Source organism: Peromyscus eremicus, chromosome 15, assembly GCF_949786415.1.
Source record: "Peromyscus eremicus chromosome 15, PerEre_H2_v1, whole genome shotgun sequence".
NCBI classification, from domain to species: domain Eukaryota; kingdom Metazoa; phylum Chordata; class Mammalia; order Rodentia; family Cricetidae; genus Peromyscus; species Peromyscus eremicus.
The window spans coordinates 34152442-34168199 of NC_081431.1; the positions used below are offsets into that span (position 1 = coordinate 34152442).

The window sequence follows — 15758 nt, forward strand, 5'->3', positions numbered from 1 at the left end:
GTTGCTGTCAGTGTCACAGACTTTCCATTTTGAGCCCATCTAGCTGTGTGCAGTGTCCATCACAACCTGCTTGTCTCAGGTGAAAGGCCACTATTCCACCTGAATACTTTTGGAGCCACATTTTCCAGTGAACTCCGGTAGTTAGCATTGCCTATATGAATTATTTGTCTGTTAGCATATCTTTGCTTTCATCATTATTTGTTCCCACTCATCTTTTTGAGATGTTAATTAAGCCTTCTGCTGTTCAGAAGCCATACAGACTCTTTCCTATACCTTTTTAATTCTCTCAGATACTATTGCAGTGCCTTCTTGCACATTGGCACATGTTAAATAAAACTATAAATGATAAGCTTTCATAGGTATATGTGTAACTAGGAGTATATTATCAAACATATAAATTGAAATATTTTGTAAAATCATCTAAATTATATTTTAGAAGTATTGAGATAATATTAATCAAGAAAAGTGGAATAAATTTTGGGCTGTTTAAGACATTTTGCAAACAATGACCACAGAATGTTTTAAAACATGAAAGTCTCCTACTCCTACTTCTTTTCTCTGATGTTCATGTTCATTCTCTAAATATTTGTGTTTTCACTCTGAAGCAAAGGCACTCTACTTAAAGTGCTAGCCTCTCCTCACTGTCCTTGTTTCATTTCTTCCTAGCACTTTTCACTAACCAGCCACTGCTGCATATTTATTTAATGCTTTACTCTTTCTTCAAAGACATATTCTCGTAGAGGTGGAGACCGTCTTGCTAACAGCTATGTTCTCTACACCAAGAAATGGTCTGATTCTTAGAGAAAGCTCGGAAAAGTATTTGCTGAATACACAAATGACTTGAAACTGTTTAGCAGATTGAAAGCTTATTTTACATACATTTGACTTTTTGTCACCCTATTTGAGGTATAACTGAGGTTGAAGAGCTTCAAAAAGAAGAATCTAGAATGATTGGAGGAGTGATAAAATACCTTCAAAAATTTCATTCAACCAATAAAAAGGTGCATGGATAGTTAAAGATCTGTAAAGCAATGATTAATTTAAATTAGGCATATTTACCAAATTGTGTCTTTATCAGAGAGATTTTTTGAAAAAAGCAAAATAATGTTACTTTTTATTCTTTACATGATACATATAGAGCTATTTTGTAAAATTATGTTATTTCAAGAGTTTAAAGGAACAATTTGATCATAATTCAGTAATATAAGAATTAATATAAAACTAGGAATATGTTTAACTTAACAAACAAGAGCATGGAGCTCAGCTTTTGCCCTTTATTCTGAAAGAAGAATATTTCCTGCTGACAGAGGCTTGACGTCACCATGTGCCTCATTTGAATCTTTAATTTGGAATAATGAACTCTTAGAAGCCCAGAGATTGAATAAAGAGCTGAGTGTAGCTTTAGTGTATTTGAGATATTTATCTTGAGTCTAAAAGTAACCTCAGATGTGTTGTCCATACTCTGCAGTGCTATAATATCAATGAAGTGTTTTGTTCTATTCCCATGCTTCTGATCCCATCTTGGCACTTGGTACCTGTGGTGGTTTGAATAGGTATGGCCCCCATAGACTTATGTATTTGAATACTTGGCCCATAGGGAGTGGCACTATTAGGAGGTGTGGCCTTGTTGGATTGAGTGTGGCCTTTTTGGAGGAAGTGTGTCACTGTAGAGTTGGGCTTTGAGGTTGCATATATGCTTAAGCTATGCCCAGTATGATAGTTCACTTTCTGTTGCCTGTGAATCAGGATATAGTACTCTTGGTTCCTTCTCGAGCACCATGACTGCCTGCATGCTGCCTGCTGCCATGCTTCTTGCCGTGATAATAATGGACTGAACCTCTGAAACTGTAAGCCAGCCCTAATTAAATGTTTTCCTTTAAAAGAGTTGCCATGGTCATGGTGCCTCTTCACAGCAATAGAAACCCTAAGACAGTACCCATCATAAGTATTGACTGTCTATAAATCCACTTCCTCCTCACCTTCCCATCTCTGTGCCTCTAGTTCTTTCTTTCTTTTTTTAAATTTTAATTGTAATTTTTGAGAAATGTAGTTCTGATATAATTCTGGCTCTCCTAGAACTCAGTATGTAGACCAGGCTGACTTCCAATTCAGAGACCCACCTACTTCTCCCTCCTTAAGTGCTGGGATTAAAGATGTGTTTTACTACACCCACCTGCCTTTAGTTCTTATAGTTGCCGCATTCCCCTAAGAGATTTATTTTCATTTATTGGCAGAATATGTATTATATATTACCTTTATGTCAGGCTTTTAGACATTAAGAAGCATGTGTGTATTGCTTATAAAAAGCAACTTATGTATTTATCTATTTACTTTAAATATATTTACTTATTTTATGTTTATGCGTAACTGTCTTCAAACACACCAGAAGAGGGAATCAGATCCCATTACGATGGTTGTGAGCTACCATGTGGTTGCTGGGAATTGCCTTCAGGACCTCTGGAAGAGCAGCCAGTGCTCTTAACAGCTGAGCCATCTCTGCAGCCCCAGCTTATTTATAATATGATTGTTTGATTTTATCTTTTGCCTTTATATGGAGACTTCTCTCCATATTCAAGAGATAAAATTGGTAATGATTCAGCATTTTGCTATTGTTTGTTGCTCATGATTTTAGCAGCACATTTTAAACTAGAAAACACTAAACTTTCTCGCTTCATCTCTGACTCTGGATTTTTGGCAAACATCAAGGCAGATAAACGAGACCCACCACTGCAAACCCATCTGCTTTCAGGGACACATAAGCAGACCAGTTTTTGATGGTTTACCATCCAACATAGAACTGAAGGAAGGTCCCTGTAGGGTAAGAATAGAAGACACATTCTAAGGTCAAAACTTTTTTAGCTGTGAATCATTTATCTTCCTACTGATTGTGGCTAGTGATAGTTCACACTGGCATTTTTAATATCTCTGGCAGATTCAAATGATGCTCATAAAGTTGGATTGATTTTGTTGTAGATATGAAGTGACAGCACAGCTTATGCTTTAGGGGGTGACATAGGGACTGATAAGAAAAGGTTCTGTCATGATGCTAGGAATATGAAAAATCAACGTGTTGTCAGGTGTTTCATACACCTGTTAAGGCCATGTGTGGAAATAGTCACGCTCACTATAATGCCGTTTAGTTCTTGGCAGTTCAAAAATTGTTTCATAAAAAATAATAGGATGCAGTTCTTCTAAGCCTGTCTTCCTAATGCTTCTTGACAGTTGAGTGCTATATTGCCTTTTTTACTACAAGAAACAAGTAAATGACGATTCTCTTCTGGTAGAAATTATGAGAATCACAAGAATGCCAGGTATGTAGGTGGCACTGGATGAATATCTCATGCAATATTCTTAATAGGAAACTTCAATTTGAATGTACTTTCAGATAAAACAAACTCTTTATCATGTCTCTTTGGGTTGGTTTTAAACTGATACTCAGCAAATTGCATGGTACCTCTGTTGGACCATGGGTTTTATCTACTAGAGATTTTTACCTTTTTAGGATAGGTTCAGTCTTAGGACTTAAAACTTTGGAAAAAAGTGAAAATTTGACAAGTAGGTTTCCATTTCTATATGATGATTTAGTTGGGCATGCAGGATAAAAATGAACCTTTCAGACTTTGTTACAAACTTCTTCTTGCTCTGTGGTCCCAAGACAGCTTGGAGTATGGGCTTAACCTAAGAAGGCGAGAGAAAGGAGGCCCTGTAGGACTTTGTAGGTGAAGTTCTTGGTGATGGTCCACAGGGAGAAGTGCAATTATTGCAGTGCCATGGTCCTCTTCATAATCGGTACTTCAACTCTTCTGTTCTTTAGAATCTGATTTTGAAAGTAGTGGTAGAAACGGTGACTGCCTTGCCAAATTTTGCCACAACTTTACCATTTTTCTCATCCTCCTTTTTAGTATATTTGGCCATAACTTTCTCTGTTGGGTGCGTTATATGAAACCTGAAACCAATAATTTCTCATTTTAATTTTGTTAGTAGATTAATAGAAACAGTCATAATTTAGGACATGTGTGTGTGGTAAGTAGTTAAGAGTAGAGTATGTATAGATTAATAAATCATACATAAATTCCAGAGAATGGACTTCATAATCATGATGTTTATGCTACTCAAAGATAGTAATTTATTTTATTAAAGTATGGAAGGTCTGTAGAATGTCTGAAGTATATACTCATCAAAAAATTTAAACAGTTAAATATTGTATGCTCAATGTATAATAGTCAAAGTGTTAAACACTCTTACTTGCATTATTTCATTCTAAATACTTTATATTTGATGTTAACCTATTTCATAGAGAAACTGATATTCCATAAGAACAAATAATTTGTTTCAAATTCTGTTGGTATAGTAAGGAAAACAGAAGGAATATCAGAGTCTGGCTGCTGAGCCACTACAGTGGATTCTGAAGAGCACAATAGGTACTGTGTCTCCTGAGAAATAATTTATGGGTCATGTTGGGGGTCTGTACAGTGATGAAGCAGAAGTCCATGGAAGGGTAATTTCTGTATTCTCACAGTGGAGGCAATTGCCATGACTTAGACAACTTCTGCTTTGAGGTCTTTCAAGAAGATAACCTCGGCTCGCTTACACAGTATGGCCGGCGACATTAGCTAGCGCTCGCTCAACTCTCTCTAACGGGAAAGCAGCGGACTACAAGAGACTGAACTGTATCTGCCTCTATTTCCAACAGACTCACATTCAACTTTCGCTCACAAAAAAAAAAAAAAATAGCCGGGAAAATTTTATTAGTCCTTTTTTTAAAAAAAAGTTAATATAAAATTATAGCAAAAAAAAAAAAAAAAGGAACCTGAACTTTAGTAACACAGCTGGAACAATCCGCAGCGGCGGCAGGAGCGGCGGGAGAAGAGATTTAATTTAGTTGATTTTCTGTGGTTGTTGGTTGTTCGCTAGTCTCACGGTGATGGAAGCTGCACATTTTTTCGAAGGGACCGAGAAACTGCTGGAGGTCTGGTTCTCCAGGCAGCAGTCCGACGCAAGCCAGGGATCTGGGGATCTCCGCACCATCCCAAGATCTGAGTGGGATGTCCTTTTGAAGGATGTGCAGTGCTCAATCATAAGTGTGACAAAGACTGACAAGCAGGAAGCTTATGTACTCAGTGAGAGTAGCATGTTTGTCTCCAAGAGACGTTTCATTTTGAAGACATGTGGTACCACCCTCTTACTGAAAGCACTGGTTCCCCTGTTGAAGCTTGCTAGGGATTACAGTGGGTTTGACTCAATTCAAAGCTTCTTTTATTCTCGTAAGAATTTCATGAAGCCTTCTCACCAAGGGTACCCACACCGGAATTTCCAGGAAGAAATTGAGTTTCTGAATGCAATTTTCCCAAATGGAGCAGCATATTGTATGGGACGTATGAATTCTGACTGTTGGTACTTGTATACTTTGGATTTCCCAGAGAGCCGAGTAATCAATCAGCCAGATCAAACCCTGGAAATTCTGATGAGTGAGCTCGACCCAGCAGTTATGGACCAGTTCTACATGAAAGATGGTGTTACTGCAAAGGATGTCACTCGTGAGAGTGGAATTCGTGACCTGATACCAGGTTCTGTCATTGATGCCACACTGTTCAATCCTTGTGGCTACTCAATGAATGGGATGAAATCGGATGGAACATATTGGACTATTCACATCACTCCAGAACCAGAATTCTCTTATGTTAGCTTTGAAACAAACTTAAGTCAGACCTCCTACGATGACCTGATCAGGAAGGTTGTGGAAGTCTTCAAGCCAGGAAAATTTGTGACCACCTTGTTTGTTAATCAGAGTTCTAAATGTCGCACAGTGCTTTCTTCCCCCCAGAAGATTGAAGGTTTTAAACGTCTTGATTGCCAGAGTGCTATGTTCAATGATTACAATTTTGTTTTTACCAGTTTTGCTAAGAAGCAGCAACAACAGCAGAGTTGATTAAGAAAAATGAAGAAGAAAAAACGCAAAAAGAGAAGACACACAGGAGGTGGTGGCTGCTTTCTAGATGTTGACGCTGGGGGCTGTGTTCTCCATGACCACCACCTTGTAGTTGCAGAAAGCCCTAGGTGTATTGATAGTGTAATCATTTTGAAGTGTATGCATTATTATATCAAGGAGTTAGATATCTTGCATGAATGCTCTCCTCTGTGTTTAGGTGTTCTATGCCACTCTTGCTGTGGAATTGAAGTGCATGTAGAAAAGAACTTTGACTGTATGAATCCTTACGACACTTGTGAAAATGATTCAATTTGGTTTATGCACAGTGTAATATTTCTGCAGGCATCGTCCAAAATCCCCCACAGACAAGGCTTTCGTCCTCATTAGATGCTGGCCTCAGCTGACCGTCTGCGACTGTTCTATTCAAGTGCTGCCAGAGTTTTTACATCCAGTTACCTCCACTTTCTAGAGCATATTCTCTACTAATGTTATTCAAGACCAATTTTTACTTCATACAGGTGTTTTATGCAATGGCAATTAAAGTTTTTCTTCCACAAGTTGAGTCCTTGTAAGAAAATGCTGATTCGGGTTACTGTTTTGTGTTCTACTGTTTGAATAGTTGTTCCTGCTTTTATAGTCCTGTGATTGATTTCTTCTCTCACCACGGAGTCTTTTCCTCTTCCCTCAACTCACTGCTCCCCCCATTAAAGCAATACACAGTTACACAGGGCTTATATATAATCTAATACCCCAGGTGGGATGTTTGAGGCAGTCCCTGGCTTGATTTTTTTTTTTTTAAAGACATAAGAATGGGGCCTCCTTATTGGCATGAACTGTGGAAGATAAATGACAAAACTGAATGTATTAAATGAAAAGAGTTCGGTCTCCAGGGGTGATTAGCAGAGAGAACCCATTAAAAAAAAATAATAATAAAACTCACTGGAACCGGTCGGCTGTGCGGTGCACTTTTAGCTTTAATGGAGCACCTGCCATGCCTTCACTGACTTATTAGTGACCGGAGGAAGTCCACTGAGTCAAGGCAGATATTTAATCCTAGATATTCTGACCTCAGGTACGTGCAGTCAACTTTTAACCTATTGCCACCAATTTCTACTAAAAGAAAATTTGATAAAAAGGAGAATCTGTGGCATTTCCATCTTTGACTTAGAAGCTGTATTTTTTTTGTGTGTGTGTGATGCATGTGAGTTGTTCTGACTTCACCTGTTCTGTGTAGTCTTTGTTCACCATGGTGTTCACATGATCCAATGAACGACTGCCCAGAGTGAGGACTATCCAGGTTACTCAGCCAGGTAGTAAATGTATGAACACACAAAACAACACAATAGTCTGAAATATTTAATGGGACTAGAAATACAGGCTTTCAAGAGTTGGCATGTTAGTGGCATTTGCAGATATTGTGGGATTTAAACAGCTGGGAGAGGAGCAAAATGGACTTAATATCCTATTTATTGCCTTCGTACTGTTTTCTTGGTAGTTTCTGGACTGATGCAGTGATGTTCTGTTCCTTCCGTATTTATAATGAAACACTTTTTTAGCGTTTCTAAACATAGAATCTACTTGGTTTGAAATCAAGTGGTTGGAACACTGTCTGGATTTTTACTTTAAGCATGCTGTTGATTGAATGCTTCATTGGGGAAGCCTCCAATCAGCTTTATCAGTCTGGTTGTGTAATGAGCACAGCGCCTAATGTTTGAACTGCCATTTGGAGGACCAGTGCTTATTTAAGCTGGATTTTGTAACCCACTAGATTTTGTTGGTTTGAGGTCTCATTCCCCGATCTTACAGAACTACAAATTCTAATGTTGAAATTTGCATAGGTTCTTGTGGAAAAAGCCTAGAAAACCAACAGTAGATTGAATAGTGATCCTTGCAGAAGGGGAAGTTTGGGTGCCATAATTTCTTTTCGTTGGTGTTGGGCTTTTAATCAGTTGAAATGTATTTCTGTACCACACTGTAAGCTTCAATAAAAGTTTGCTTAATTGTCTAGTAAAAAAAAAAAAAAAAAAAAAAAAAAAAAAAAAAAAAAGAAGATAACCTCATATCAGTTCCTGTTGTACTAGGAAAGGTTTCTAGAAATATAAAAATAACTGTTTTTTACCTGAAACCCTTTACACACATTAATCTGGTGAATTATTTGACCCTTCTTCAGCTGGATGATTCCGCAAAAAAAAAAAAAAAAAGAGAGAAGTAGAAGTATGGTGTTATAGGATGGGTAGAGTAACTATAGCTTGCAGTAATAAATTAGTATATAAAATGAGTAGTAGAGAAGATATTTACTTATTTATTTATTCTATGTGTTTTTCACATCATGTATCTTGATCCCATTTACTTACACACACACACACACTCGCGATGGTAATGGATTTGCTAAGTACCTTTATTTTGAACATTGCACATTACCTTAGTCTGTCTATTCTTATAACAAAATACCCAAGGTTGGGTAATTTTGAGCACCCCAGATGGGTGGCCTTATGGTGGTGAAAACATGTGTGAAGAGGGAGAGATGACTTAGGACAGGAAAGAAGCTATTACTTCCTTTTTCAAACAATTTTCTCCCAAGACTTAGACTGAGATCCACAAAAACTACAGTGATTCTTTTTAAGAACTGTGCTCCACCCACTGAAGTAACCACCATACACTAGGACCCACCTTTTAAAATTTTCACCATCTCCTGTTATCCCTCAATTAGAACTAAACTTCCAATGTGTGAACCCTTAGGTGATGTACTAAAACCCCATCCAAATTGTAGCACATTATACTTTGTGTCTGTAGTTATATATCATTTCAAATTAGATGCATTTAAAATTGTAAACACAGTAGAGTAGTTGTCCATTTGAGGCCCTGTAATGGGTGAACTTAAAAAAAAATCTCAGGAAAGGAAAAGTTATGGAAAATTGTTGGTTTTATTTTCCTTTATTTTTGACCATTTGTTTTGTAAATAAGGCACATCAAGAATGCATAGACAAAATTATGCTTAGTGTTATGCAGATATTCTTTTTAGAAATTTTTGACCAATTCCTCTTCCTCTTAATCAGACTGTTTGGTACCATGTAAAGATTCAATGATGTAAGCAGTTTCTAAGGAAGATGGGTCTACTGATTTTTCCCCATAAGTATCCTGCAAAATCCAAAGAGTTATCCTGTAGGCCACGGGCACGTGTTTGTCCCTGAAGTTCATCACCCATGGCAGTGTTGTTTTATTCATCATCTTTTCACATAGGTTACAAGTGAAATGGAAAGAGAAACCCTCTATCAGTAAAAACCTGGGAAGTGCACATTTCAGTCTGTGTGGTTATTGGGTTTTCATATCTAGAATTCCACATGCTAAACGAGTGCTCCACCACTGAGATACATATCCTTAGCTCTGTAATATAATTTTGTATATATAGCATTCTGCTCACCCTTTTCCAGACCTCTCCCAAGTTTTCACTATGTTAGAAAATTTATTTATTTGTCAAGTGTCAATTTTCTATATATCTATTCCTTTTACTTAAGCTTTAAAAAAATTAAAGTTCCATGTTGGTTCAGCTTCAGTTTTCCATTCCTGTAAGCCATCAAAATGTTCTCTGGACTGCCTTATCAAATGTGTGCTAGCAAATTTGGAACTTGTCATTTTGCTTCCTTTCTTTCTCTACATGATGTAAGATCTAATTACCACCCAGCATGGAGTAGCTGCTGAAGTGAAAAAGGCAGCAAGAGAAGGTCCTGACTTAACTGGGCTGATCAGCTGCCCGCTCCTTGTATACTTATCAGCTAAAAGGAGAAGGAACCAGCATCATTAAAGCAACTCATGTTTTAAACATCCTTCCCTTTCTGATATGAGGTGTAAAGGGGGTTTGTTCAATCTTTGAGGAAGCAAGACATTAAATAATACATTTAGTTTGCAATTAGCAGTCTTTGATGCTTCTCTGAATTGAACAGAGTATTTTCATCATTAAAGTTATTCCAAGTATTCATCCTATTTTCTTGACATTTAAATAGAGATAAAACAAACATTTCCAGGATTAAAATAAAATTAAGATAATAATCAGTCCTTTTTAACAAGGTTCAGATTTTTACACAATGTTGAGCTTTCATTATCCAAATCTCTATAAAAAACACTTCTTAAATTCATGTTTTAAAACATAAGCTTCTATATTGTGGTTGTAGGATTCTTATTTGTGGAATGAATGAGGTTTTTTTTTTCTTTTTCTTTTTTTTTTTTTTTTTTTTTTACATATCTGGAGCTATTTCACCAATTTCCTGTTTGTTTTTTTAACAAGCTATGCACTTTCATTTTAAGTGTTTGCAATATTCAAGTGGAAATAGGTTGTGGTAAAAGTTGAGGTTCATAGTTCAGAAGTTTAAACATGCAGTCTACATGCTCAGGAGATCTGATATGACCCTTATATTACTCTTGGAATAAGATGTTAACCACAGAGGCAACTCAGCAGCTGGGTAGGCCCACTATGCAAATCCCATACCAGCCAGTTTAAAACAGTAATCTCTTTAAGTACCGTAACTGCTGGAGGATCAGCAGATAAGGCTAGCATGATGTGTATACTAGGCTAGTAGGTCCTAAGATCGTGAGTGGAAGGAATGTAGGCTGAGGAAGGATAGGGTTTAGCAGTGTTCCAGTTGAGGAAAAAATATATGGGCCAAAGTTGAGAAACTTAGGCTATGCAGGGTTTAGAGATCACCGAATTTTGGAAGATACCACAGTTAAGTAAAAAGAGAAGAGGATGAGGGAGAGAGGGAAAGAGGTGTGAAGGAGAGAGAAAGTATGGGTTGTGTGTAGGAAGGATAAGATACATAATAGAGTAGGTAGAGAGATATATATAGGGCAACCTTATAACAATCTGATCAAGCTATAAACTAAACCAAGACCATTACAAAATATTTCTTTAAGATAGATGCTTTAAATAATTAAAAATAAAAAATGAAATTAAGAACCTACTTTTATTATATTTTGAACTATGTTTCTCTTAATTTCATTTTTTATTTTTAATTATTTAAAGCATCTATCTTAAAGGAATGAATGAGTTTTATAATTAGCCTCATATATGTCTTGGCGGGGGCGGGGGCGGTTAATAGTCTTTAAAGGACTGTGTTCAAAGTTTCATTCACCATATTGTCCATGATTAAAAAATAGAAAACATATTATTTAGCATGTAAAGCAATATGTGCTCTATTATTATTTGAAGTACGTGTCATTATGGCAGCTCTAGAGGGAGAATATCTCTATCAAACTTTAAAGTACAACTAGGTATAGTGATCCATACTACATCCATCCATCCTCATACTCTGGAGATAGAGGCAGGAGAATCCAGTCCAGTGCTAGCCTTGACTTCATGAGTACCTGTCCTGAAAACAACCCAAAAGGCAAAACAAACTTAAAAATATGTACATGACCTAGCTGTTGAACTTTAGGAATTTATCCTTGAAAACACACACACACACACACACACACACACACACACACACACGCACGCACGCACGCACGCATGCACGCACACACGCAGACACACAAGTGTAGGGGGCTGAAGGGATGGCTTATGGTTAAAAGAGTTGCTTTTCCAGAGGACCTGAGTTCAATTCCCAACACCAATGTCTTATGGCTCACAACCAACTGTAACTCCAATTTCAGGGGCTCTGTGGCTTGCCTTCTTTTGCCCTCTGTGGATACCTTCACATATGACATAATTTCACAGAAACACACACATAAACATAAATAAAACAATAAATTAGAAATCTTTAAAACAACATATATATATATACACACACACACACACAACCACACACACACACACAAACACACACACACACACATCCAAAAGTGTTCTTTATGAAATGGCAAAATAGAAAAATGTTATAATATACGTGAAAATAGATGCATTTCCTTCTTTTTAGAAACTGGTTCTGTCTTGATAAGGAACAGTCTGTAATTGACCTCAGTAAGTTAAAGAAACATACAGTTTGTCTCTGGAAATATGTATGTACAAGTTTCTTCTCTCAGTCATCCCATATAAACACACACACATACACACACCCTTGTAGAAAGACATATGAAAGGACATAAGTTGTGGTGCACTTTGTTTAGATAAAGTAAGTGTTAGAAGGAGAGATTATTTTTATTTTATTTTGTGTGGGCACAAATAATTTGTGTGTGTATATGTATGTGTGTGGATATGTCCATACCATGGCATGCATGTGGAGTTTTGAAGACTTGGAACAGTTGGTTCTCTCCTACCACCATGTGGGTCCTGGGGATCCAATTCAGGTCATTAGATTTGGTTACAAGAGCCTTCACTTCCTGTCTCTCCCTGATGACTTTTTTATTTTTATTTTGAAAGGCTAGTTTTTTAGGTATACTTTTTATGTACCTTAAATTTTTATTTATATGTATTATTTTACATAATTGAAAAGAATTTTTACATGAGTAATCAACTCTGGTTTTTTTTTCCTTCTTTAGGACTCTGCACAGGAGAGTGTTATTACTCGAGATATTCATCGTACATTTCCTGCACATGATTACTTCAAAGACACTGGAGGAGACGGACAGGAATCCCTCTACAAGATCTGCAAGGTAGGGCTCTGCCCTCACTTTTTCTAATTTGTTGTTCAGGGACCTCTGGTAAAGTTTGATATGTTTTGTAACTGTTTCCATGTTTTATTTGCATTGTGTTCTCTGCTTATCCATACACCACCAGATGCTTTACACTGAGCCTGGAAGGTGACCTTCTTGCTTCCTGTTCTGAAGGAGGCACAGCACAGTTTGGCTCACTCACTAGCAGGAAAAGAACAGAAGGTCCTTTCAGATGATATAATGTGAGGATTGTCTCCACTTTTTGATGATAGGCAAGCGTGAGAACTGGGGTGGGCTGCTTGTGAGTACTGGCAAGTTCCTACATCTTTTTTGTGGTTCTTACATTCCATTTTGAAACCCTCCATCTTCTTCGTCATTAGTAGACCTAGAAAAAAAGCTGCTTCATTGTTTGTAGTCAAAGATTCTGTCCATGGGAGAAGAGCCAATAACTTAGTGATTTCTTGGGTTAAGTCAGAAATACAGAGTGAGGCACACTGGGCCTAAGTACTGTTCTCACCTGCCATTCCCATAGAGACTGTAAGTGAATAGTGGGTGACACAAACTGGCATCTGAAGATGCCAAGAAAAAGCAAATGCCAAGTTTGATGACAGTGCTTAATGACCAGTTTAGCCTCTCTAATGGGTAGCAGAGAACCAGTAGCTGTTCTGAAGTATCACAAACCCATTTCATTTGGTAGTTGCTCTTGTTTTGTTAGCACTCACAGAAATACTTGTCTGCATTGCTAACCGAGAATAGTTGTTAAACTTTGTTGTTAAACCTTGGACATTGAATTGACAATGGTGTAGCTCTCAGTGAAATGCTTCTTACATGTTATGGTTTTCCTCTTTTCCTGTTCTTCTTTTCCTTCCTTCCTTTCTCTTCTCTTCTTCCTCCTTCCTCCCCTTCCCTTTTCCCTTCCTTCTATCCCTTTTCTGCCCCCTCTCTGCTTCTCTTTCTCATTTTTCTCCTCTTCTCCTTCTCTCCTCTCTAGCTCTCTACCTCTCCTGATCTAGCTATTTCAGTATATTACACAGAACAAAGACATGGCTGTGGATATGGTTCAGCAGTGTGCTGCCTGTCTAGCACCAATAGGGCTCTGGCCTTGACCTTGAGTACCAGATTTAAACAATAAAGTTAAATAAGTAAATAAATTAATCCTTTTTACATAAGTCTTTCTTTTTGAACCAGAAATATGTAAATTGGGTGTATACTAATCTCTGCAAAATCTAGTTTAAAAAGTTTAAATTTTTAAAATTTTAAAGTCATCTAGTTTAAAAATTATAAAAAATGTGGCATATTCATTATATAATTATAAAAAGGTAAAAGTAATTATGTCAGTTTTTTCTATAAGCTTAAAAATTCTATAAGCAAATTAGCTTCTGGTTCATATAAAAAGTGTAGGAAATTTTATAAAGTTTCTAAGTTGACTTGGAAGAATCTAGCTTGTGACATATGGAGTAGCATTTCCCCCTGGCACTTAGTGTATTTTCAGCCAGTCATTGGCTTTTCCCTCACTTTTTCTCTGCTTATACTACTTTTTTCATATGACTAAAACATATGGCTCTATATTCTTTCAGTTCTGGCTTACTATTTGGATCCATTGTAGTAAAAATAGTATTTGCTTCATTATATAATATTTAAAAGAGAAATCTCTGAAAAAGAGCTGAACACAAAGATATAGGTTCACTGATGAGCACTTGTAATTTTTTGGTATCCTTTGCTTTGTTGTTATGATGAATAATCCATCTCTGATCTTTTATATAATAGTCATCAATGCATTTATATACACATTACCTAGTCATCTTAGACTCTCCGTGTATTTTGCCACATAAGTAGAAAGTGGCAAAGCTCTTTATGAATGAGGAATGTTACAAAATATGGATCTAAAATACTTATTGATGAGTAGCATAAATTGTACTAAATTTTTGAATATATGGAAAATCAAATTCAAGGTATCAAAACTCATTCAGGAATCTAATATTATATATACATAAAATACTTTTACAGTATGTTGTATGATACAGGTTAGCAAAGGTACATTGGGAGAAAATATTATAGAACCTAAAGTTTGCTAGAATTCTACTGCATGGATCATTTAGCTTGTGACTGACCTGTGTTTTTTCCTCAACTTGCTGTTCTTTAGTAGTCTGGGCTTATTAGGAAACCTTAGTTGGTAGTATAATATAAAATAAGTCTTGCATAATTATAATATATATAATATAGTATTTACATAACTAGTATTAGACTAAACAATTGTTTTCAAGCTTCTTTCTCCACTTCTCTTGCTTGTTAACAATTAATTTATTTATTCTGTGTGGGTGTGCTGGAGGGTATGTGTGTACATGTGTCGGTCAGGAGACCACTCACAGGAGTCAAATCTCTTCTTCCACTATGTGAGTCCCAGGGATCAAAGTCAGGTTGTCAGGCTACTTGGCAGCAGATGCACTTACCTGCTGAGCCTGCTTGCTCACCTTGATTTGCTTTTTAAATCCAATGGAAGTCACATTCCTTTCTTTGTAATACTCCTATTCCATATCTATATAAGCTATTCATGTAAGCTGAAGGATGGAATTTATCACCTTTTGTTTTTTATTGATAGGATAATATTCAGCAATATGCCTTTAAGTTTTATTTGTGCATATCTTTCATAGAACCAAGTAAACATTAATGATTCTTTGTTCTTAATAAGTTACTTTTTTGTATAATCTGTAATAGAGTAATTACACTACACTTCTTTTTCTTACCTTATTGAACTCCCCACCACCTCTAATTTAGTGGTAAAATGAAGTAGTCTGGTACAAATCCTTGTATTGTTTCTAACTTTAAGAGAAAGCATGATTTTTGCATACAAGCAACGGAGTTATAGGCCTTTTACAAAACTACAGTGTTTCCTATATAGTGACACTATAGTACTTTCACATTTGTGTGGTGTTTGTACACATATTACCTCATTTCTTTGTGATAATTTCTTATCAGTGGATGTTTTCTTCAGGTATAATATGCTTGGCCTTCAAATTGAGCAGACATATCTTTTAATTATTGTAAACTTAGAAACCAACTCCAGGTTCAAGGATATCCTAGTCTGACCTTGTAGTTGAGAAGTTTTCTGTGGCTCCAGTGAACCGAGAACTGGTCTGACTCTTCAGATTACAGGACACTGCTGAAAACTTCCTGTCAGCTTTTAATAGGCCTGTCAATTCCAGTTTCACCTCTTTAAATCTTTTTTCAGAGTAGGAAGAAATTG

General features: G+C 36.6%; 2 protein-coding genes across 4 annotated transcripts in view; both read left to right on the forward strand.

The window, feature by feature from the left end:
- Positions 1 to 15758, forward strand: part of Rabgap1l (RAB GTPase activating protein 1 like) — a 577981-nt gene that overhangs the window by 311785 nt on the left and 250438 nt on the right. For all 3 annotated transcript variants that reach the window (XM_059281246.1, XM_059281247.1, XM_059281248.1), the window contains one exon: positions 12401 to 12514. In XM_059281246.1, the coding sequence (XP_059137229.1) occupies positions 12401 to 12514 (114 nt within the window). The remainder of the gene's footprint in view (positions 1 to 12400; positions 12515 to 15758) is intronic.
- Positions 4597 to 6491, forward strand: LOC131925863 (S-adenosylmethionine decarboxylase proenzyme). The gene has a single exon (XM_059281252.1). The coding sequence runs from the start codon at positions 4925 to 4927 to the stop codon at positions 5927 to 5929; it is 1005 nt and encodes a 334-aa protein (XP_059137235.1). The 5' UTR covers positions 4597 to 4924; the 3' UTR covers positions 5930 to 6491.